This window comes from Lacerta agilis, chromosome 7 (assembly GCF_009819535.1).
Source record: "Lacerta agilis isolate rLacAgi1 chromosome 7, rLacAgi1.pri, whole genome shotgun sequence".
Lineage (NCBI taxonomy): Eukaryota > Metazoa > Chordata > Lepidosauria > Squamata > Lacertidae > Lacerta > Lacerta agilis.
Genome location: NC_046318.1, coordinates 65,675,144 through 65,700,626, shown reverse-complemented (window position 1 = coordinate 65,700,626; position 25,483 = coordinate 65,675,144). Strand labels below are relative to the sequence as shown.

The 25,483-nt window shown below is 39.1% G+C and overlaps 1 protein-coding gene across 7 annotated transcripts in view; it reads right to left on the bottom strand.

The window, feature by feature from the left end:
- RIMS2 (regulating synaptic membrane exocytosis 2) overlaps nt 1-25,483 on the bottom strand; it is a 355,451-nt gene that overhangs the window by 147,723 nt on the left and 182,245 nt on the right. For 5 of the 7 annotated variants that reach the window (XM_033155716.1, XM_033155722.1, XM_033155723.1 and 2 more), the window contains 5 exons: nt 23,662-23,708; nt 22,278-22,390; nt 10,932-11,062; nt 5,682-5,853; nt 4,644-4,797 (listed from right to left, as the gene is read on the bottom strand). In XM_033155716.1, coding sequence (XP_033011607.1) covers nt 4,644-4,797; nt 5,682-5,853; nt 10,932-11,062; nt 22,278-22,390; nt 23,662-23,708 — 617 coding nt within the window. Of the gene's footprint in view, nt 1-478; nt 506-4,643; nt 4,798-5,681; nt 5,854-10,931; nt 11,063-13,352; nt 13,401-22,277; nt 22,391-23,661; nt 23,709-25,483 lie in introns of all 7 variants that reach the window. The other 2 variants (XM_033155715.1, XM_033155724.1) reach the window with 2 other exon arrangements.

Sequence of the window (25,483 nt, the reverse complement as noted above, 5' to 3'; positions counted from 1 at the left end):
TTATTTTTTCGCTTTTACTTCAGCACTTCATTGTCAAAACCTTTTAATATGGGATGGTATTCAACTAGATTTTGCTCAAAGTAGACCCATTGAAATTAATGGATATCAGTAAGTTGGGTCCATTAATTTCAGCAGGTCTGCTCTAAGTAAAACATAGTTGAATATCACCGATGGCTATCTCATCTCACAAATTGTATATCAGATTCAACAAATCTACTAATATTATTATATACACCTTCACATGGCAACAAAACAAATAAACACTCCAGAAAAACATTGGATTTTTTCAGCAAATGCTTATAACACTAAGCAACTAAAATTAGAAATAATGCAAGGACAAGGGCCTATCTCTGAAAAGCAGAAAAAGAAACCCACAGAGCAAGTTAGCAGTTGAACTGGTGCACAACAAGCAAGCATTTTATCAACAAAATAAATGGTGTATATGAAGCAAGCAATACACAGCATGCTCGTAATTTACCTGAATTATATGAATAAATGCCTTTATCTGGAAAAAAATGTTAAAATGAAGTGATATCAGAATACATGAGGACTTGACATGCAACAGGCATGTGTATAATCTGGAGACTTAGTTTTGGATAACAGTTTTATGTGGATCAGCTAGTTATATCTTTACACTGCAATCCTATGCATGTTTTTCTTAGATCGAAATCTCACTATGTTCAATGGGGCTTACACTGCAGTAAGTGTATTTAGAACTGCAGCCTAAGAGTTGGTTTGTTTTTTAAATCCATACAAACCAGAATACAATAGTTCCTGCAAACTGAACCACAAACGCTATTCCGGCAACTATTATGATATTATTATCAACATATTCTAACAAACAATGTAATCCTATCCTCAAGCTACACCACCAAGCAGGGTCAGGGTTAGGACAGCCACAAAATTCCTCATAGTGTAAAACCACAATGATGACAGTTTAAGAGACTTATGCCTCATGCAGGACCGTAGCTAGGGGGTGGTGAGGTGGGCCCTGCCAGGAGCACAGGCGATGGAGGGCGCCCACAAAATCGGCTAAAAAATAGGTCCAAAAATATAAATATTGATTATTGCCTCATAAGAAATGGTTTTAAATAGGGGGTGAATTGAATTTGGGGGGGGCTGGAGGAGAGGCGAAAAGAAGAGCTAATTTGTCCGTGGCTAGGGGGCACAACCTGGGTGGTTCTGCCAGGGGCGCAAGATCACCTAGCTACGGTTCTTACTGGAAGGAATTTTTTTATTTTTTATTTTGTTTTGACTCCTCGGCAAGTCCCCCTGGAGAGGACGTAACAAAGTTAGGATCCTACAACTGAAAGGACTCTACTTCCAATCAATACCCGCCTTATCTCTGAAGGCAGGAGGAATCCAAGAAGGCCCTTGTTGTTTTGAAAGTTTATATTGGAGTGACTTCCACATAAGGCGCCATGGATGATGGCTGAAAAATTTCATCGCTCCAATTCTCACAGGGTAATTAGAGGCTGAGATGGGAGTAATCAGCCTCCCAAATCTTCCCAGGGGTAATGGGAAGACACTGCCTCATCCACAGTTGCTCATTAACTCGGCTTCAATTTTGGGGCTGGGGGGCACTGGATGAGAGAATCTGGCTCTCCTGGACACTGTCTCTCGCGAGCGCCACAAGCTCCATTTCATTTCTTAAGATGAAAAATTGGATTTAAGATTTGGACATGCTTCAAACGAGGAGGGATGAAATTTTGCTAAACAACCCAGCCTCTGAAGTGCTAAAGAATATTGAGAGGAAGAAGGTTTAACATCTAATTGGCATGTGGGAACAGGATGGAAAGAGGGGGGGGGGGTGAGCTCTCCTTGTTACTGTACTTTGTTTTATTTCATTATATTACTGGGCAAAACCCCTCCAAGAAGGACTGTTTTCATCATTTATAACAAGCAAGACTTGAAAGTTTGATATTCGTGGACATAATATGGCTTCAAAATTTTAAAATGTGTGGAAATGAAAATATTATATAATAAGGCGTCTGATGTTGGATTTGCTTGGAAGAGGATAAAAGGTTCTCCAATATGTGGATACTAGGCAGAGGCAGAACCTCGTTAGCCATTGAATGTCTTATTAAGGGATTTTGGATGGTTTCCTGGACATTTATTGCTTTGTGGGGAATGATGCAGCTCTAATTAGGAATCCGCCATGTTGAAGATCAAGACCGGGCTGCGGAACTACAAAGTCATAGGGGGAGGTGAGCCTTTAATATCTAATATCTCATTACATTTGTATGTCCAGCTTGACTTGGTAATCCTCCCCTGAAAAGGCTGATGTTTGAAGCAGCCGGTCTCGAAAAGTTATTGAGCTGTCGCTTAGTTTGGATTCTGTCAGAACTGTGTGAGATGGCGGCTGCCAGCTACAAGGATCTTTGGATTTAACAGAAGCATCAACATGTGAGGAGGCACTGCAATTTATGAGAGAATCACAGACATTAAATCCACACAGTAACATATCTTGGTTTCTTTTATCTCGCTTGTGGGAACAACTCAGAGGCTGTGAAAGAATGAAGGATAATATCAGAAAGAACTAGGGGAATCATCAGAAAGGACTATGGAATACAACAGAAATTTGATGCTGATCAGAGCCCTCCAAGTTTGAAGCATGGGAAGTACAAAAACTTACGATTTGGCAGATTATTTGGACTATTTGATATGTTTATGTACAATTTGGAATATTTAATGTGATTTGATTGGTTTGTTAAAGTGGAAAATTCAATAAAAATGATTTTTTAAAAAGAAAGTTTATACTGGAGCAGGCAGACCTCAAGGTACTCAATCTCAAGACATTGAAGTTGAAGTCCAACACCTTGAATCATTCTTAGAAATGAGCTGAAAACCAATGCAGCAGCCTACAGACATGCTGGTAATGCTTTCCATAGGCCTAGTCCCAACCAGCAAATCTATTTGCTTTATTTTATAGCAACTGAAGTTTTCTAACAGGGCTGTCCCACATGAAATTTATTGGCAATAAGCTACACCTATTACTTTCCCAGCAGTCATATAGCTGTCACAGGAATAGGACCCTTAAAAGAACAGAAAGGTTGCAAAGCCTTTAGATATGTTGATTTCAGAGTCCATTCCCCAGCTGACATAGTTAATTAAAACCTGTGGACATCTGCCTCTGCTTCTTTGACCATGAGCAAAGGGGGGCTTCCCCTTTTCCTATTCATCCTACCTGTCTTCACAGTTTTGTTTTACTTTAACAGCCCTCTAACATTCTTGCTGATTTACTGTTCAAATCCTATGTATATGCTGTGCATGTTTTCTCAAAAGTTCCCCAAGTTCAATGTGATTTCCTCCCAAGTAAGTGTGCATAGGATTGCAGCCTCAAATAACTTATCCATGCATTACAATACAAATTATAGTCATATCACCTGCGCAGAACCCATTCAAACATGCAAATTAACAAAACATGCCCAAAACACCAATTTCATATAAGAGAAAAAAAATATGTGGACATATGAAGAAGATATAATGTATATCATTATTTTGCTTTGGCCAAAGATCCAGCTAGTCTAGCATTCTGATTCCAACAGTGGTCAGCCAGATGTTTCTAGGAAATTTAACATGCAACATCCCTTCCAACACTACAATTCTATGATTTCATATGAAGCTCTCTCCAGTTTGTTGCAAGCAACTGCTATTTTGTTGCTGCTGCCTTGTAACATGGGGTTCCATCTCAGTACCATGTCTAATACTTTAGCAATTCCAACATTTGGAAACTACCTATCCACTGAGGTGCATCTCATCTCAAAATTATACTTTTTAGGAGGAAGATGTGCCTTGTTCATCAGGCTTTGGGAAGTGAAGTGTAATCTGTCTCAGGTTAGTTTTGTACTGAACTCCTTGAAGTTGCAAGTTTTCTTGTTGTTTTTTAGTTTATTTGGCCTTTTTCTACACATGCAACAGAATGATGTAGTCAATGAACTGTAAAGTCCTGAGATGGTAGAATAGAACATATCACTTCAGTTTGCAGGTGAGGGTCACATTTTATTGGTCCCCATGTAAAAAGGGGGAAAAACTTGTAAACAGTCAAGAGTAATTTTTGCATAGAACTTTGTTTATATGGGGGCAGATTCAAAAATGTGACTCGTACCCCTGCAGTCTGAAGTAGTATAATTCACTGTATCACTTGAGGATTACATCTCCTCATTCTGCTCAATTTGTGTGTGAGGAAATCACATATAGAAGCAGAAGTCTCATTTAGGAAAGTTGCATTAGAGGTAGATTAACTGTCTGTTTAGTAATCAAATTTCAGCATTTCATGATTTGAAGCATTCTATTCTCCTGCAGATGTTTGTGCATGAATCCTTAAATTATAAATATTCACCATTATGAAGTGCATATTAGCTGTTGCAAAGGCTAATGAATGATATACAAAATGCATTATATCAATATTTTTCATACATGATTGTATGGCTATGAGAAGGAAAAGAAACCAGAGGAGGCAAACATGATGTTTCTTAATATAAGTATGACTCTCCATCAATAAAGTTCAGTTAAAATACGGAAGTCAAGAAGAGATCAAAATTACAGATGCTGGTTTTTCATTGTATGCATTTCTCACCTAGAAGAAATGCATTTTATTCCACACAGAAATGAATATGCCTTTAATAGAATGGAAAACCTACTTTGCAACCTTCGCGTGGGACTCTCTCCATGAAGCTGTCGGCGTGGCAAATACGGTGAAGGGTGGGGAAGTGGCAAGGAGGAGACATCATGTGTCTGAAGTTTGTACCAATGAGGCTCATCATCCAGCAGTGCTGTTTCTAATTCAATTAGAATCTAAAAAGAGAATAAAACATGTCACAGTGCAAAGCACCACTTGCACCATAAATGTTTCATAAAGTCTACATTACGTTGTAGTCACATATTTCCAGCATATCATGAAAATTTAATGGCCACTTTAGTTTCATAACGAATCTCTGTATTAGAAATCAATACAAGGAACAATGCAGTAAAAATGTGTTTAAGTCAGAAAGAGTAAATGTGACTAAAAGTGCAACCTATCCTCAAATTACCCCAACTAGATGAGGATTACTGATGTTGCCAAAAATTGTATTTACCTAGCTCAAAAACTGAACTTCATTAGAAATTAAGCACTACAGGTATATCCTCAAGAAATTCTTCTCTGGCTTAGAAAGTAAATTGAGTTTCTGGTTAGATTACTGCTATGCATTATATGTAGAGCTAACTCTGAAGATGGCTTGGGAACTTTAGCTGGTGTAGAATTTAGCAGCCAGATTGCTCACAAGGGCATGATGGTTTGAGCATATTACGCTGATCTTAGTCTGACTGCACTGGCTGCCAATTAGTTTCCAGGCCCAATTAAAAATGCTGGTTTTGACCTATGAAGCCTTAAATGACTCAGGAACGCAATACCTCAAGGACTGTCCCTCCCCATACAAACCAACCTGGACCCTGCAATCATAATTAAAAACAAGTACATTTTACATTAAGTAATAAAAAACTACCCATGACAGCATAACACAGGACCACAGAACAGAGCAGCAGTTCACAGAAATGCAGAAGGGGAGAAGAAATCTCAGTGGCTGTTTATGTCAACAACCCCACAGGATTACTCTGCCCAACAAAAATTGCATTAAATATATTTTTGATCCCCCCCCCCCCAATAACTCTTAATAGTCTACTTAAAATGCTTTGAATACCTCTCCTAAAAATTCACTTTCTTCCTCACGAACACGTGCTTGGTCCCAAAGAGTAATTTCCAACATTCGTTCTCGAAATTCTCTCCGATGAACTGGAGAATAAATGAATGTTTGGTTCCATTTGGGCTCCAAAGTTTTCTTTACTGTTTTTGTTCTTCTTTTGTTCTTATCACTGCAATTGAGAAGTATAAATTAAAGGTGTTGCTATTCTATTTAATATGTGATTTATAAAACAAATGGCTGCCAGAAGAAGATGACAAGGCTTGCTTGTGACTTGCCTTCAGAAACTTCTTTGCAAATATATACAACAAATATAAATGAATGCTCACAAAGCCCCAATACTTTTCTTTATGTAGGCATGTTCCTTATATTGTTTGAAGTAATGCTTTTCAGCCTGAAATCCTTTGAGTGTTCAAAGGGGCTTACCCCCAGTTAGTGGGTTCTAGCCAAATAAATGAGAATAAATCCACTGAAATTAATGTACCTATGTTAGTCATGCCTATTAATTTCATTGGGAATACTCTGAGTATGACTAACACTTAATGCAACCCAGTGTGCAGGGTAGCCAACATGGTGCCCTCCATATGTTTTCAGATTCCAAATCCCAGTAAGTCCAAACAGCACAGCCAATGGTCAAAGGTGGTGGAAGTTGAGTCCAGTAATATCTGGAGGGCAGCACATTGGCTGCCCTAGTGTGTAGGACTGTATATGACTGTGTTGTTAATTTAATACTTCATAGGATTATACAGTTAGCTTCATATTTCAGGCACAGGTCAGTATCCAAATAGTATTTTTACACATATCTAATGACATTAGTTTACTTGTTTCTTAAAACAGCAGAATCAGGTGACATACTAGAAACAATTAACATTCCAGTTCCAAAAATGGTTTGCCATTTGGCACTTGGGAGTGCTTTTTGAGAAATCCAGTGCCTCCTTAATAGGTATGCAAAACTAGTGTACAGTCCTTTGGATCTAATCCTTGGTCTACTTGTTTACACAATGAACATGTTCATCTTCATCATCTTCATCTCTTTATTTGTAGGCTAATTTTCCACAGAATTGTGCCCAAAGTGACTTATAACATTATTGCAGAGTAAACTTTCATGTGTATTCCAAATAAAATGCAGTTAGTCTTTAAGGAGCCACAGAACATTCTTTTAGTATTATTGTAAAAGATGAACATGGTTTCTTCCCTACTGAAATTACTAATACACCTATGTATAAACTCCTGCTAAGTTTATTTTTAAAACAGCACCTCAAGACAAGATTTATTATCACTGGCACAACTTAATCTAAGTTGATAAAAGAACTGGCTCTCTGGAGCTTACCTAATGACAGAATCAAACAACTTACTTCAGAGTAGCTCTCTTATTTTCACTAAACTTTGGAATATGTGGATTTTTTAATGTAGCCTTAATGACTTTATTTTAGACACTAAAGATTTGTTTACTTTGGAGAATTGAACTAGGTTATATTGGACAAGTTTTTCCTGTATAATTTGTTTAGTCAGAACTTCACAGCCTCACCTAATTAAATGCTTGAGTTGTTTAATTGCACTTTATTTCTAGCAGGTTATTTTTCCATATAAAAGAGATTTATTTTTGCCTACTAAGCTTATTCTTCGGGGAGGGGGCAGGGGAGAGACTGCTTCACTGTTAGAAGAAAACAAATTCAATGGAACAAGCTACTTTTACTTTTGAACTTGAAAGGAAATACCCAGAGTAATTAAAGGAAAACATCTACACTATTTGCCTTAAAAGAAAAGCAACACCTGTGAAAATTATAAAAAGGAAATATACAGCACTATAATTTCAAAGTATGCACATTCTGGCACCTTCCTAATAATTAATAATAAAACAAATTGCATTTCTTCTATACATGCATAGTACAGTATACGTATATGATATACCTACAGATGGTAAAATGCTTGGAAAAATGCTTTCTGATAAAGATATCACAGCAGTGCCTTTTAACTGGCCCACTTTTAAAATATATTATTAAAACCTTTTTTTCTATGAACACTGACTCCTTCAGCATATTGCAAGGTAAAGGTAAAGGGTCCCCAACTGTTAGGTCCAGTTGCGAACGACTCTGGGGTTGCAACGCTCATCTCGCTTTACTGGCCAAGGGACTAAACTGCTTCTGGCAAACCAGAGCAGCGCACAGAAATGCCATTTACCTTCCCGCTGGAGCAGTATCTATTTATCTACTTGCACTTTGTGCTTTTGAACTCCTAGGTTGGCAGGAGCAGGGACTGAACAACGGGAGCTCATCCCGTTGCGGGGATTCGAACCGCCAACCTTCTGATTGGCAAGCCCCAGGCCACCAGCGTCCCATCAGCATATTGCAAACTAGTATCAAAATTACCACAAGATTCAAAAACAAAATGTTGCAATTATGTCTCAGGTTTAAAATACCTAATTTGGATAGTTATAAGAATTCATAGTTGGTTGAAAATTGCACGTTCCAAGAAATATGGAGTTCTAAAAAACTGAAATCACACACAGCAAAGCAAAGCAAAGCAAAGCAAAGCAAAGCAAAGCAAAGCAAAGCAAAGCAGGAAAACATCTAAGTGACACTGTGCTCTTCCATTTTTTCCATTTGCACAAACATCTCTGCTTAGCCGCTTGAATGATTCTCCCTCTCCTCCCATACCACATGCTGTTCTGGGGGTCATTCTGACTCTCTCCAGATAGGATTTCAGGGCATGTGGGGGGGAAGACAGGTGGGGAAAGCCCTACTGAACAAGCAGAAGTTCTTACACAGGGCTTTCAGTGGCAGGGGCTAGTTAGATTATACAAAGTAGTTATACAAAGTTATTCTTTTTACTGATCACTGACCATAATTAAGAGGTTGATCAACTGATGGTTATATAAATAGGGAATTACTGTGGTACCTGTAGTTACGAACTTAATTCATTCCGGAGGTCTGTTCTAAACCTGAAACTGTTCTTAACTAGAGGCGTGCTTTTGCTAATGGGGCCTCTTGCTGCCACTGCGCTGCCGGCACATGATTTCCATTCTCATCCTGGGTGGGGCAAAGTTCTCAACTCTTCCAGGTTAGCAGAGTTTGTAACCTGAAGCGTTTGTAACCTGAGGCCTTTGCACTGTACTAAGATTTGGCATCTCTCCCACTCCTGCCACAATTTCTTTCTCTTGGGCTTTAGCAAAAAGCACCGCCAAGGTGTTCTGGCTCTTGCAATGAGTTCAAGGCCAATGGGACTCCACTTGCTCCCCACTGCTTTAGCTTTGGACCCATAACAAAGATCGTCAAGCAGGCCATCTGCTCAAACTTCTTCGATGACTTCAAGGTCAGATAGTAGACATGCTCTTGTGCTTGCTGAAGAAAAGCAAGCAGTAGGCCACTTGCATTCATTCTGCCACTCACATTTCTAATTGCACTAGGAGGGCAGTGTGCATGTGCAGCCTTTACCAATCTAGAAGGCCTGTAGGACAGTGTGGGGTTCTTCTGAATCATCATATTTTTCTGCCACTCTCTGCCACTGAAGACCCTGTAAAATCTCTCTTTAACTCTCAACACCCACTCCCAGAGCCGTCTTTCCTATAACATTGCGCCACAGCACTGGCCTCTAAGGGGCACCCAGCGAGTGGGGGAGCTGTGCGGCTTTGCCGGCGGCTTCTTATTTTCCTAGAATCCGCTTGCCCAGTGCACGCACAGCGCTCCTGAGCCCTGTGCGACACAATAGTTGCTTGCTTGCGGTGTTGTGAGGTTGGGGTGTGTGTGCGCGCTCGCTTCTCTAAACTGCGCAGCTGAGTGAGCGCAGCGCATAGCAACCCTCCCCTCGTGCACCCTCTTTGGGAGCCGAGGTCTTCATGGAGATGGGAATGAAACGAAAGGAGGCACATGTGAGGTTCCTCCTCCTCCTTTCCCGTGCTGCGGTCTCTCTCTCAGTCACGCTGCTGGCTTGCTTTTGCCCTCCTGCTCCTCCCTCTTTCCTAGCTGCACTCTCCTTTGTTCAGTTGTGTGGCCTGTGCAGCTTGCCTCCTAAGCCTCCTGTGCAAGGCAGGAGCGCCTGAGCGCGGGAGGGGAGCCCCAAAGATGTGGGTGGGAACGGTTTCGACGGGGATGCTGGAGCGTCTCCCAGCAGCTCCCTGTCAAAGCTCCCCGCCCAGCAAGCGAGGACTCCGTCTCTCTCTTTCCAGTGCGGCGGCTTCCCGGCAGGCAGAAGGGAAGCAGACCCATCCTTAGCTATGCCCAAGTGCACTTTTATTTCTCCCTTTAAGTAGCATTGCAAAATGCAGCGGGCTGCACATGCACACCCCATACATTGCATGTGTGGTCGTGGGCGAGGACGATCTGCTGCTGTCCCACCGCACCTACCCACCCACTCACTTCGAGGGGATCAGGGAGCAACCAGGGTTGGCGTGTGTGTTTGTGTTAAAAAAAACAAAAACAAAAACCTCATGCTGTCCTTCCTTCTTGGCTGTGAAGCCTGCGTGGGCAGGAGGAGCGACGCTATTTCTACCCCGTCTCAGCTTCCCAACCACCACCCTCCTCTCCTCTCCGTCAATGGATTAAATGCCTTCTCCTTTCCTCTGTCCCACTTTCTCTCTCTCTTTTCATCCAGTAAAGGAAGGGGTAGGTTCCCCCCACCCCCAGCTCTTGCCTCTCCTTCCCTGTAGTGAAATCTGTGGAATTCCCAAGTTCAGTCAACAACTATGGGGAACCTTTCCTTAAAAAAGGTCAACAATTGGTGTTCCCCCCTTAAAAAGTTTGACAACTCTGGGAAACGGAGGGGGCCGCCAGAGGGATCTTTGCACCACGGCGCAGGATAGGCTTAAGATGGCCCTGTCCACTCCCAAATTCTCATTAAGGGTTATGGAAATATATATAATTGTTCATTGGGTTAACCAGGATTACTGCAAGCTACCACCATAGTCAACATTCCTTTTTCAAATGTCTGAGAAAAGCATAGTTATTATGACTCAGATAAACAATGGTAATCTGAAAAGGCACATAATTCTGTGTGATATTATTTATCTTCTCCTGCTTAAAAGTTTCAAAATTTATTGACCACCATTAATAAGACCATCATTTATTTTTCCCTGCAAAGAAGCTAACCCTTACAACTTCCTCAAATATTTGATCAAGTGTGCTCCTCATTTGGCATTTCTTCTCTCACAAAAATACAATAACTGAGATATTATGACCAACACTAGTTACCAAACATTACTATTTTATTCACAGAAATTTAAGTTAAAGTAGTTAAGCCTTTTTTTCATCCTACCTTCTGTCAGGAAGAAAGTAAATCTTAACATAGGGATTCCTCGGCCTCCCATCTTCCCTTGAAGGAAGATCCTTTGCACCCAATATTGTGACTATCAACTGGTGACCAACCTTGTCATACCACAGTTTTATCTGTAAAGAGAAATTATGCATTAGTCAATCCACTTCTTTCATAATACAGTAATCCTTAAAAGTAAATGTAACTTTTAGACTTCCACTGTATCTGTTTTACTATTACAGTATAGGTAACTTCATGGCATTCTAATTTGTAGCCTTAAGGCCCAAAATGATAAACGTGATGAAATTTATTTTGTATGTATAATCTGCTTAGCACTATATTACATATGTAAAAATATGCAATGTTGTTTACTTTCATTATGTATATGTTGCATATGTGCATGTGTGGAGCAACAGATATCCTAACATTTTTATATGCAATATGAATTAATGAAAGACTACTTCAGATTTTGATTAGTATATGTAGAAAAACCATGAAATAAAGTTGTGTACATTACAGACCTGTAATAGAATGGGGAGATGACAAAATGGGGTATTTAAAACTGAGGCTATCGTATTGTGATCTATGACTATTATTATCACATGTCATTTGCTATTTGCTTTGTTTTGATGGAAGCAGGAACTTTCTCCATAGTGCTGAGCTGTGGCCCACACTCTTTGCAAAGAATGACTGGCCACCTTGTCAGGGCCATGCCATTTTGTATTTACGCAAAACAATGCTAATTCACTTAGATATACCTTTAAATGTAGCAATAATTTTAGGAAGTTATAATCGACTAAGAGAGTTTACATTTGTAGAAAATCAAGAAAATGCTGTACTGGTTTCGTGATTTCTATTTCAATGCAGATAGGATATCCATACTGCTTAGATGTAGTCTGATTTGAACAATATTGTCAATACTGGCTAGATAATACACAGAAGGGAGAAATCTAATGATGTCCACCCGATGGAGCAAAAGACTTCTCATTACACAATGGGACTTCCTCTCCTTGCTAACAAAATCTGCTTCGGAGTTTGCCTCAATTCTCTTAGAGCAGATTTTTTAGGTGGGGGATGCAGTTGAAGAAAAGGGAGGGGAAGTGCCATTGAGCAAGTGGAAATCTACTCATGCAACACTAGATATCACCCATTATTTTTGAAGATTCTTTTCCTTTGATCGGGTTTTTAGTTAGAGAGGAGGAGCTTGCAGGAGCTGAACTGGAACAGTTGTCTGAATATGTCTTGATTTAGATACATCTTAGCATTCCCCCATGCTGTCCACCCAGCACAAATTAACAAAATCTCTGTTATGAAAATGTTTGCAAAAACATGCCCTTATTTTTTATTCTGAAATAATAATTTTGCATTTTAGTGACATAATAAATTCTGAGAACATTATGAGCCTTAATGCTAGCCAAAGAATTGAGAACACGTTAGGATTTGCATGTAGACTTGACTCTCTGTCTCCCATTAAGTTCTCTGTGGCCTATTTCATGTAGTTATCTTTTAAAATAATAAGTGCTTTCCTTTCTAAACAATAACAAAAAGTATAATTCATGTAACTCGGAACTTTCCATTTTTATATTTTCTTAAGCAGTGAAAGAGCATGAAATGAATAAGCTTATAAAGCATTTATACAAATGATGAGCATTTCCACAAAAATATTTTGTAACAAAAGCAGGTAATGTTCTCTATACAAAAAATATAAATAAAATGGTAAGCATGCAGCAAAGCAAGATAAGCATTATGACATTCTTACAACCTATAGTAGGGTTAATCTACAGTACCTTAAGGGATTCCTAATGAAAAAAGGCAAACAACTTGTACCCACATAAGATCAGAATATAGTCATCCGTAGTGGTTATGGGAAATTGTTTTGTAATCATTATTGTTTTTAATATTTCAACTAATGTGTCAAAACGCAAGCAAGGCACACATTCCTTAGACAAGGTACAAATTTATTTGCCCATCTTCTGCTCAGGGAACTACTGTCATTTGGAAAATGCAAAAAAGGAAATTTTGTAATGAAAATGTGTGATTTAAAGAGACACCAACCTTGATACAATGAGGCCAAACATCCAAAGCATAAGATCAACTAATTCTAGTTCAAGGTATGTATTTATGCAACACACAGTTATTATCATTGCTGAAATCTGTGCTTGTTTAATTAGATATAGATAAAAACTAAAACTAAAAAATAGTTGTCTCTTTAAATTTTAGTTTAGTATTCTAATCACCATGCAGTTTCAAGCTGCTCACAAGACAATATGAAATTTGTTAATATGGTTTGAAGCAACATGTTAAAATTAAAATGGGAAAATGGATCAAACTGTGACATTTTCCTACTATGCATTTTCCAAGTCAAACAAAACGTGGGAGAGGGGAACACAACTTTAGTTTCTGTCAGGCAGATGAAGCCTTTACCTGAACCCTAGGAACAAAAGGCGCTGTTCTTCTACTAAGGCTTTGGCTCTGGTAAGCAAAATTAAAGAAAAAGCAATAAAACAAAACCAAAAAGACAACACGCTGGAAACTAAAAGACCAAAAGTAAAACAAGGACACACAACTTTAATAAAACACTGCTTTACACCACAAACATGTTTATCTAATGAGAACTGTTAAATATGCAGTGCATAAATTAAATCTGCAATTGCATTATTAAAAAACTAAAATTTATGTATGCTCCTCCACCAATCATACTTTCAACAGAATAAGAAATAACACAACCTGTTTCACATAGTAAGTGGCTTGCATTAAAAGCTGCCTTATTTAGAAGAGGGAGACATTTTTCTGTGTGCAATGTTGGTTATAAGACAGTGGTGGGAACCTGTGTTCCCTCCAGATGTTGTTGGACTCTCATCAGCCACTGGCAGCATAGCTAGCAGTCAGGGATACAGCAACATTTGATGGGTCACAGGTTCCCCACCATTAACGTAAGGTATGAAAAACTAAGGTTACAATCCTATACACACTCATCTGGGAGTAATTCCCAGTGGACCAATGGGACTTAGTTCTGAGTAGACATGCTCAGGATAGCACTATAAGAAACACTGAGTGGAATTCAACATGCCACAATTACAAACATTCCACCTGCCCCAGCATATCTGCTTGCCAGACACAATGACTCCCCCTCCTCCCTGATGCTGTTCTGGGGGTTCTCTCAACCCCCCAAGGCAATTTCAGGGGCCGCAGGAGGGCGGAACGAGGGGAAGCCATCTTACACAAATAGAAGCTCTTGCACAGGGCTCATTAGGTGAATCCGCCCATAATAACCAGTATAAAATGATGTAACAGAGACATAGATGCAATTCACTAGCAGATCTAAGACCATATATTTCATAATTTCTCATCAACATTTTCTTTATGGTTTCAATCAATGGTAATGGGGGGGGGGAACTGTGTTTGTTGTGAGCACTTAGCATTTCTAAAATAAAGCTATACTACTCCAAGCTTATCATAATTAGGGGCAAAGCACAGCTAAGTTTAAGATCTTCAATGTCTGAAGACGTAACATAAGACTACACCTGAGATTATACAGAATGCATTTTCTCTAGCACCGAACAACCACAGATTGCAGGGATTTTAAAACCAGAGTTTTCCTGCATCTTGAGCTTAAAAATAAACCAATGCTAAAGTGGAAAGTGGCAATATACATAATGCAAGTTCTTAGCAACCTTAACAAGATTTACATATTAAAACATCATTACACACAAAATGCAGCGCTTCATGCTCAAGATCTGGCACAAAATGGTTGAAAAGAAAATCATACAATGGTGGTAAATATAGCTGCGAATATATACTCTTAGAAAATATGCTGCATTTCATAGGAGAGAGCATAACAATATTTAAATTTTCTTTTAAAATAAAGTTTACAAGTTGAGTAAGCATTGTGGGGACAAACAGAAAAGCAAGCACTGTTAGAGTGCTTCCAGACAGGTTTACAGCAGAATCAGTACTACTCATGCACATTTTTTTGCACCATCCACACAACATTATCATGATCAAAATGCCAGTCTGTACTTTTTATTTGTTAAATCCAGATTTACCCATCTGATACAAAATCTAATGACTAAATATAACCTGTTATACACCCACAGTCATTGCTTGTATAGCTATTCCATTTTTAAGGGCAGTTTGTCACCTGTGTGGCAATGTTCTGGTGTGTGACCTCTAACACCACATCCTTACTTTCATTTGCTTCTTACCTGAGCACCAGCTGGCCATTTTGTTTACAGTTGACCAAAGGATATCAGGAGCATGTGAGCCTCTATGTGTTATGTCAAAAGAATGGACCCCTCTGCTGTCGTAGCAGTTTCCCCACTTCCCATCCACAGCGTTGGGAGGCAGCCAAGTCAATATTTAGCTGCCCAACCACAAGTGGGGGCATTTTTCACAGGCAAAATGACCCTAGCATCTCCCAGTAAAATGTTGTGGGTCAGCACAACCAGGAAACGTTTTATTTTACTTAAAGCATTTCTATTTTGCTCTTCAATTTCCAAAATCCCTAGAATGCCCTACAATAAAAGTGTAAAAGGCAATACAGAGTACATATGCTATGGGGAATAGAATATAAGCTGGGTGGTTAATGTGCAGAATCAGCCATTATGCTCATTCACTGGGCCGCTGGAGAGTGTGCACATAATCTGTCTGCAAGGAGGAAATTCCACACATTTCCAAGTAAATGTGCACCTATCAACTGGCCCATAGTGGTTCTGGTCCTTGCACTCCAAGGAAGGGCTTCTTTCAGAGCAGCCTGTGACTTGCTGCCTCCTTCATGGCAGGTGGGCATGTCCCTTCCCACAACGAGGCACTCACTACTTGTGGAGGTTTCACCATTCCTTGTCCACAGCCTTGGGCCGCAGCAGCTGACATTTACCTGTACCTAAAGACTAGGTGGTACACTGGAAACAACCAGGCACCTCTAAGCAATTTGCTCAACAAGACCCAAACAGGGGCCACTTTCCTGCTATCTCTGCTATAATGACAATGGGCTCAATCCTGCAGCAGCCAGTATTGTGGCTATGCTGTTGCTGCCCCCACAAGCACTCCCAGGTCTGGGTGAAGGGCAGGGGCTGGATATGAGAGGCTCTCTCTGGTTCTTCGGTTGGGGTGCAGGGGAGGCTCTGCAGTCAGAATAGCAATTAATACAGTATAACGGTTCAGAAGGCAGAGTGTTTACCGGCACGGGCTCATCATGTACACAGGAAAAAAGGATCTGAACAATCCATCTGCAAGATAACAGCCCCATGGGAAGCATCCTTATTCCCAAAATAATATAAAGATTGTACTTCTAACTCCTAACTCAATTAAATGCTTCCTAATTCATCTCCTTGCCCTCTGCCTGACCAGAAAAACTGGTTTCAATTTAAGCTTCCTTCTTGCATGCAGATGATGATGGTTACTATTTAAATTTGTATGCCGCACTTTATCTGAAGATCACAGGGCGGTTCACAACACTCAAGATACATTGCAGATCTCGCTAATAAAGGTTGTTTTGCTACACTTTCTAATTTGTTGTCCTTCAAAATGTGCTATATCAACGTCAAAAAGAAGAATCACCTTATATGTAGTATTTGAGGAATGTTAGTCTATTTACATAGCCTGTGTGTATGGATAAGCCTCAAAGTAATTTAGTTGTACCAACAGAAAGAAACAAAAATTCTTTGAACTGGTTTCAATACAGCCAAGGGTGCATAAATGTTGTGAAGTAAATAATAAAATAAATGACCAAATGAATTTTACATTTTGTTGTAAAATGCATACACTGGTAAATAAACTGTACAAAAGTATCCTGGATAGGATTAGCTCTAGTGCTGATCAGAGCCCCATCTGAATTCTTTTTCACTTCATGATAAGGCAAATATTTTTGATAAGTATGCTAGCAAACCAACAATACATTTCTGTCCATTTCTTGGAGATCGGTATATTGCTAGTAGCTCTTCTGACATTACAGAGCACTTATATAATTTTAAATCATTATGAATATTTTCTTTTTTACTGATTGCTTTTCCTCACACTTCAGCAAAGACTCAAAGTGAACTAATGCATCCAATAAATAAATAAATAAATAAATAAATAAGTAAGTAAGTAAGTAAGTATTTGAAGGTAATCAACTAATTAAACAATATAATCCCTTCAAACCATAATAATCATCACCACAACACCAGCATCTCTAGATTAATCCAGGTCACTGAAAGTTTGCCTTTTGAAAAATGTCAGGAAGAAATTCCACAATTATGGACAGGATTTCACACAATAGTACAGAATTGGCTCAGTTTTAGGAGATTATGACAGTAGAACAGAGCGCAGAATTGCTCTATTAAGTGTGTATAGCTGAAACAATGTCAGCTTTTAAAAACAAAACCAGAGGTGTACATTTCTTCCAGGAGACTACAGTACTGTAATGTGCTTCCAGATAACCACTTCATAGTTAGGAAGTCATCACATACTGTGTTACATTTTCTGAAGAGTTTTAAAAGTCAGTGCCAAGTAGAACAATAGTCTAATCCCCAAGGTTACAGAAAGCTGCCTTATCAGACTGAATGAAAAGCACCCTTTGCCAATATTGTAGTTTCAAGTATCATGAGATATCCAGGAGCATGCAAACCAATAATACAAGCCCAAATAATAAGAAATCAAAATATGAGTATTTCTATTATTCCTGTGTTTCTGGCTTTAGTTTCTATTAAGCTTATCTACATGAACCCCCCCCCCCTTATTCCTCAGATTTTTGATGGCTGCCAATGGGTGACGAAGTTGTTTTCACCACTTTTTATGTCAGTCATTATAGATGAACAGCATATGTGTCGAAGAACCACTTGGTGCTAAATGATTATCTATCCATCATCTGTGTTTTCAGGTTGAGTCTTCATAACAGAATTGCTCCACGCATTTGTTGGTAATTTAACTGTTACAGTCATTTAAAACTTTGTTTATACATCTTCCTTGCAAGGTTCTTAATGCTGGCCTACAGCAAGTTTTTGCCTGATCCACAAGGAAGGAAGAGGGAATCCAGTGTGACTCAGTTGTACTCAAGGGAACAGTGCACATTTCATTTGTGGTTCCTGAATACAACTGCAGCATATGGGTCAGATGAAAAAGAATGCAGAGTTGTGAGTCATCTAAACATCGACTCCACTTCAATATTATGCAAGATTTCCCCAGCTGAACAGTAGGATGAGCAAGATGGACTCCTGCAGTACTTCATACAGCAAATTCCTCTGAAGAGATGAGCAAGAAGAAGAGGAGTTTGGATTTGATATCTTGCTTTATCCCTACCCTAAAGAGTCTCAAAGCAGCTAACATTCTCCTTTCCCTTCCTCCCCCACAACAAACACTCTGTGAGGTGAGTGAGGCTGAGGGACTTCAGAGGACTAGCCCAAGGTCACCCAGCAGCTGCATGTGGAGGAGCAGAGACGTGAACCCGGTTCACCAGATTACGAGACTACCGCTCTTAACCACTACACCACACTGGCTCCCACCCACTGCAACCTTTTGAGACATTTCTGCTAGGGCCGACTTGAACTAATCATTTAATGAAAACTATTTAGCAGGTCTCAATATCAAGATGTTGATATTTCAATATCAACATTGTTAAAAGGTATCAAAAAGTTCAAGTGGACAACATCAACATCAGGGCAAAAATCCTAGACCATGGCCACAACTAATTTCAGTCTGCGGTGCACCCAAACCTACTGCAGAAGACAAACCAACCGTATCAGTAAGGCCACTTCCCCAGAATAAAAACTGATTCCAATAGGTTTTATTCAGTGTAAGGCATGCCAAAGGCACTTTAGAATATTATTTGGTATAGAACAGGGACTTGGGAGGAATGAAAGGTTTTAAAAAACTGTGCCCACAATGCATTTTTTGCTACCCCTGTTGCCTGTTCATATGGTCCTAACAGCAGATGTTACTCTTCCCATTGTTGGATCCTGGCATAAGTTATATTTTGCTGTGTTGTTTTATTCAATATTTCTGTCATAAGACATCAGAATGAGGGTAGGAATCACTGCCTTCTGTTCCTGCATTCACTCTGGTTTGGCTTCTGACAATGCCATGCAGAATCTGGAGTTGCTCTGAAATGCTGTAAATTCCATATAAAACTCAGTCAAGTTAATGATTTTATATCACTTCAGTTGATTTCAAATAGATATTGCAGAAAAAAATCCTCCTGGATTTTTAACTTTCTTCTTGAAAAGCCTAGTCTTTACAAAACAAAGGGCATGATCAGCCAAAACTAAGTATTGGGAGTATTATGCATTCGTTTCAATTTCTCCTGATGAAATCAATAGGTCTTTCCTAAAACATATTCTGTCAGGTGGATTATAATGAATTAAAGGCAATTTGTGGGAAACACATGCTAAGAGAAACTTAAAAACACACATCAAGTTTGGTCTTTAGTGAGCAAATTAATGGCTGTTTGAAGAAAAAGTGTTAGGGACACCTGAAAATAACTACACTGCCTAACGGGTGGGATACTTTCCTTATGAAATGCTCTTGCACTGGCAGCCCAAAAGATACGACAACATAGCAAATTAACATTGTTGTAGTGACAGATGGTACTACAGCTGGTAGAACCCCTGCAACAGGAGTGGGGAACCTTTTCACCCAGCAGGCCAAGATCTTATCACCACAAGCCCCACAGGCCAAGTCTGCCAGGAGTGCATGGCCATCCACCTGTCCATTACCTGACATCATAATCACGTCAGGTGACAAAAATGCTACTGAATCAGCTTAGACATGATGTGCAGTTAAAGTGCAGGCCACACCTTTACCTGACTCCCACCTGATGTCACATAGGATGACATAACAGGGCAGATGGGTGTAGCTGGGGGGGCGGGGAGAGAATGGCCTCACAGGCCAAATTAAGATTCCTGCTGGACCTAGTTAGGCCTGTGAATTAAAGGTTCTTCATCCCTGCCTTGCACTAAAAGAATATTACCAGAACCAGGGCAAAATCTCAGTGGAATTGGGGGCATGATGAAGGAATAGCAAAGTCTAGTCCAGATACTATGCTCAGGTGAAGGTCTGGTGCAAGCCCCAGCAATGACAGGATGTTATACCTGCAGAAAAGGTGATACTCACACTAAAGTCAGTGTGAAGGCCCAGATGACTCTCCTACCTCCTCTCCCACTGTCCTCAAAGTCACAATGGGGAAATAGGATTTTAAGTGAATCAGCAACAAGTCATGGCACACCTGCTGATCACCCCCCAGCTAGGGAACACAGTACACATATCAAGAAGCATGGACTAGTGTTATATTAAATTTTCCACGTGTTTAGAAAATTATAAGCACAGAAGGGGGAACCTAGTGATGGAACACATTGTACAAAAATGGGATCTACATATATTGTAGATGAATCACACTTATAGTTAACGGGTACTAAACGTATCAAAATAATTTAGAGATAAACGCCAACAAGGAACCTCAGCCCTACTTTTGCAAACAGTACTGAAAAGGCAAGGCACCCAACATTGTTAAGCAAGGGAAGGAGGATCACTAGTGTAAGGTTACCAGATTTTTTTCAATGAATCCGGGGACACTTTTCAACTTCAATTGATTTTGTATGGGGACTGATTTGTAAATCCGGGGACTGTCCCCGGGAAACGGGGATGTCTGGTAACCTTACACTAGTGAGAGAAACTATGCAAAACAGCATGACTTCTACACACCCTCCATCCATTATTTTCCTTGTGAAAAAACACATGAGTGTGTGCACTCAAATACCCATAACTCACCCATTTGGGGAATTGAAATACAACTATCCTTCAAAATCTGAACTTTTCCAAAATTTGTATTGTACTTCTCTAACCAATGTGTACAAAAATGCATGTTAGGTAAAGGTGTGCAGAACATGAATACATTATTTAAAATAAACAAAAATGCATTATTTGGGGGGAAGTTCCTTTAAAAATTTATTTATATATTAGCCAAAACTGTATAAGAATGTATGTACAGTAGAAATCACACTAAGATGCTGTCAAATTTTCATGAGGATTTTTAAAAAAATCAATAATAACAAATTGCTGCAGAGAGACTTGAATTTAAGACTGAAAAATGAGAAACCAAGAGAAACAAACAATGGCAGGTTTGTCTATCCCAGGGGATGTGAACAATAGTCTACTATTTCCTAATGTAGGGTGAGTAAGTGCAACTTCTCCCTCCAGAGAATTAGGTATTGTTCAAGTTTTTACAATCTGATTCCTATGTCTATTGAGGACTACAATTCATCATGTCAGACCAAAGGGAAAGTAAGCTATGCTACTACAAGCTAGTTCCAAGAGAAATCAGAGTCCTTGTTCTCGTCACAGTAAAACTCAAGTAGTTTCAATATAAGCAGTGTGGGGAAACACATGGGAAATTATTACTATTATTATTATTGAACAAGAAAATCTCAGTCCATGCCAAAGTTTCCCATTCTTCAGCAAATCCCAATATTATTTGTCAGAACAAATTCCCAGTGGACTGCACATCCTGCTGCCAAAGAAATTGCCTTCCAATTTCCCTATATTTTGTTACTACCAGTTAAACATCAGCTCTTCCGAAATTGCTGATCATCATGCTCACACTTTTCAAACTAACATCACTCATGAATATTATGAATTGTTTTACTGGAATCATTGGTGTAGATTTCAAATGTCACACACTTTTGAAAATCATTTTCAGGCTTTCAAAGAAAAATAATAGGTTCACAATTGCCAAAATGCTTTGTTCTCTGTGTGAAATCTTGTGCTGATTAAGATAGTGCAACATAGCCACAGTGATAATTAGTAGAATGAATATGATGAAGAACTAGTGGACAGATTCTCAGAATAGCTCAGGAAAGGGCTGTGGAAGCTTGTGCTTCAGTTCTTTCAAATTATTGAAGACATGAATAATTTTTCAGTCCCATACATGGGACTCTGCATTTTCCTTGAATATGTTTTATAGAATCTGTTATCATACGTCATGATTTACATATGGAAATGAAAAATATAATTCTACAAACTGAAAATATTAGATATAAATATCCTGAATATAGGAGAAAGAGATTGTAATTACAGGCAACTCCAATTTTGCATGTATTCGATGCATGCACAACTGTGCACCATGTTCAGCACCAGAAGAGGGTGGAACAGGGCCAGGGTGGGGTGGGCTTACGCACGCTCCACCAATGCACACAATGACTCAGAACATAACCCCCACATAAATGGGGGGTTGCCTGTAATTCATGGTGAGAAATAGCTGAAGACAAGAATTTAGGACAGTAACAACTTCAGTATATAGTTACTTGGCATTTTCCATTAACAATACATTATTACAAGCAACAAAGTAAATAAGAACAAACTGAACAAATGTTTACATACTGAAAGTTGTCCAGATAAGAACTGTGGAACATCCCTCAACATGCCTGGACTCATGGGAGAAGTGACCGAAATAGAAGGCCGGTCCATTTTTTGAGATTCAAACGAACTAGAACCTGAAAGTGAAATTTATTTTATTTTATTAAACATATTCTGATTATACAAACATTAAGAGAAGGATCCTTTGAACAAAAATACACGAATACACAGTGTGTTGAAAAGATAACAGATAATCTTAAAACTCAATTTAATCTTTAAACATGAACATGATGAGCAAAACAATGGGTATAATTTAGCCAAAGCTAAGCACTTAAAGATCCATTATATTAATGGAAACCTAAACATATGCTTGAATCATTGGGACAGGATCGAAGTCAAATACTCTGTATCTTGAGGACTGCAACTCAATTGCTATCACCTATATTAAAAATGCTGCAAAACAAGAACTTGTTTTTGGATATTTGGGTTTGGCAGGATAAAGTCTCCTCAAATAAAATGTTTGCTTGTTACATTATTTTTAGAGTAAGTCAAGGAAATAACATTTTGCATCTTGAAAAAAATATTTTTGGTTACAAGCTTTATTTCTCCAGTAACAAGATGCTATAGGGGTTTTAAAATCATTATGGCTTCTACATTCAACAATAAATTAATTATGGGCTGTATCCAATGTTGTACAAGTGGAAGTCAGATCATGCCTCCAGATGGTCAGGGGGATGAAATAAGCATTGTGGGTCTTCCGGGGCTGGAGTGGGAGGGAATTCAATTCAAATGGTGTGGAAGAATCTGCCCTGTTTGGGATGATTCCCCCCAACCAACACTAAAGTGAAGAAAACAGCATCTCAATCTTACACAGCTGTGCAGATGAATCTGCCAAAACTTAAGGTTTTGAGCTGTCACTCCGACGTTGCTGTTGGCATGCTCTATTCCTGACTCCTGGCATATACCAAAACATTAATAAAATCCATAAAGGCCAAATATTCAATCACTTTAAAATATTTCTTTGGTGTAGTATTTTCTCTAAAATATAAAAATACTGATTTTAAATATTGAACATAATGAAATGCATTTTATTTAATAAGGCTGCAGCACACAGCATTAACAAAAAAGCAGGAAATTGAAGTTAGGATTGACGTCAATCCTATTTTTACCCACTAGGTTGTTCCTCCCTTTTTAATAAAGAGAAGAGTGAATTTATAAAAGAATGTCAAACCTAGCATTAGATTTCCTGACTTCTGGTAGTTTATTATTGAAGTATGATAGAAAACATAGATAAGACACATAGAAGAGCGATACCTATACAGATACAGACAAAGAGGCAAAATTTAGAAGGAACACAAACATTTTTTCAATTTCCAGCTTGGGTTCAATCCAAAAAAATGTAACTTACTGGACTCCAACTGTGCATGTGTACTGTCAGGTATTCTGGGAATATCCCTGCAATTATGAAAAACAAATCATGTTTGTACTTTATCTATGTCCTATAGGGTTACTTAGCACATAACAATATGGAACTTGAAGATAGAATATTACACTGCAAAATCACAGAAAATATACTGTTGTTTTTTCTAAACATATATAAATATTTCCATAGATGTAAAGATGCAGTTGTAAAGTGTGATAGAGTTAGTTGTATAACATAAAAACTAACAAGAGTATCTTGGAAATTTATATATTTATTTATTTATTGTCTACCCTTCATAAGCAGATCCCATGGTAAATTACAATAATTCAAAACAGTCAAAATGAATTACATTCACAAGAATAGTCTACAACTGATGAAGTACACTCAAACTTCATATATATGTAGCAGGTCCCACAAACGTCTACTAATATCCGATAATGGGCAACATGTCAACAAAACGCACTGAAAGTGATCTAAGCAAACCATCTAAGTTGGATATTTTCTAACAATGGCATCCAAATCAGATCAGAAGTGAGAAGCATTTTTTGTTCCGGTAAACCAAACCACCTCTCACCTCTTTAGCTCTCTCTACAGCCATGTAGAATGATACATACACACACACACACACACACAATATGCACAAATTCTATTCATTTCAACAAGACTCAACTATGCTTAGATTTTATTTATTCATATAGTTCCATAAAGAATTACATCTAGAGTTATTTAGCTGGTCTGGTTTACATGTAACAACAAGAAACTATGGTTTACATGTAACAACAAGAAACTATGGTTTCATTAAGAGAACAAGCTTGTAAAAGATTCTTGCCTACATCTTTCCAATCCCCTCTGGTGAATAAAGCAGGATATCAAACCATGGTTTCAGTCTGGTTTGATTTAATTAACCACACTTAGGGCTTTCAGAACGCTCCCTGTTGTTGCCACTGCCACCAGACCAGGGTAAGGGGAAGAAGGCAGGATGGTGGCCCAGGCAGATGGTGCAAGCGAGCAGACTGGTGGAGCAGGCTGGGAGGCAGTTCAGGCTGACCTTCCTACACTCCCACTATTGTAATGGTTGTTGTTGCTACCACTATTGTGTGGATGGGAATGAAAAGGATAAAGACTTTTGTCCTTCCCTGTTGTCACCGTGCCCCTACAAGAAAGAAGCCTGGATTTTGCAGTGTGGTGGTAGCTGCAGGGTGGATGGGGTGAAGGGAAGAAAGGCTTTGTTTCCTTTATTCCTCCCTCCTCCTACCAATGGCAGAAGGACAGGGGGTTGTGGGAGCTGTGAGAAGATGGAGAAGAAAGGGTTGGAGCAAGGTATAAAAGAAAAGGAGGCAGTTGGCAATGGGCTGGTGTGGTGGCAGGAAGTGGCTGCTAGTAGGCAGCCTCTGCAAGCAACACAAGCTTTAATCTATAAACTTTAGGCTTACAAATGAATCAAACGAGGGGCTATTTGCTTTATATACTTAAACCAAAAGGGGGGATTTGGGTTTGAATTCCAAGAGCTTATTCTTAGGAAAATCATTAAACTCATCTGTGAGTTAAAACTCATGCAGGAATACCTAGTGCAGGGGTCTCCAAACTAAGGCCTGGGGGCTGGATGTGGCCCAATCGCCTTCTAAATCCAGCCCGCGGACAGTCCGGGAATCAGCGTGTTTTTTACATGAGTAGAATGTGTGCTTTTATTTAAAATGCATCTCTGGGTTATTTGTGGGGCATAGGAATTTGTTCATATTTTTTTCCAAAATATAGTCCGGGCCCCCACAAGGTCTGAGGGACAGTGGACCGTCCCCCTGCTGAAAAA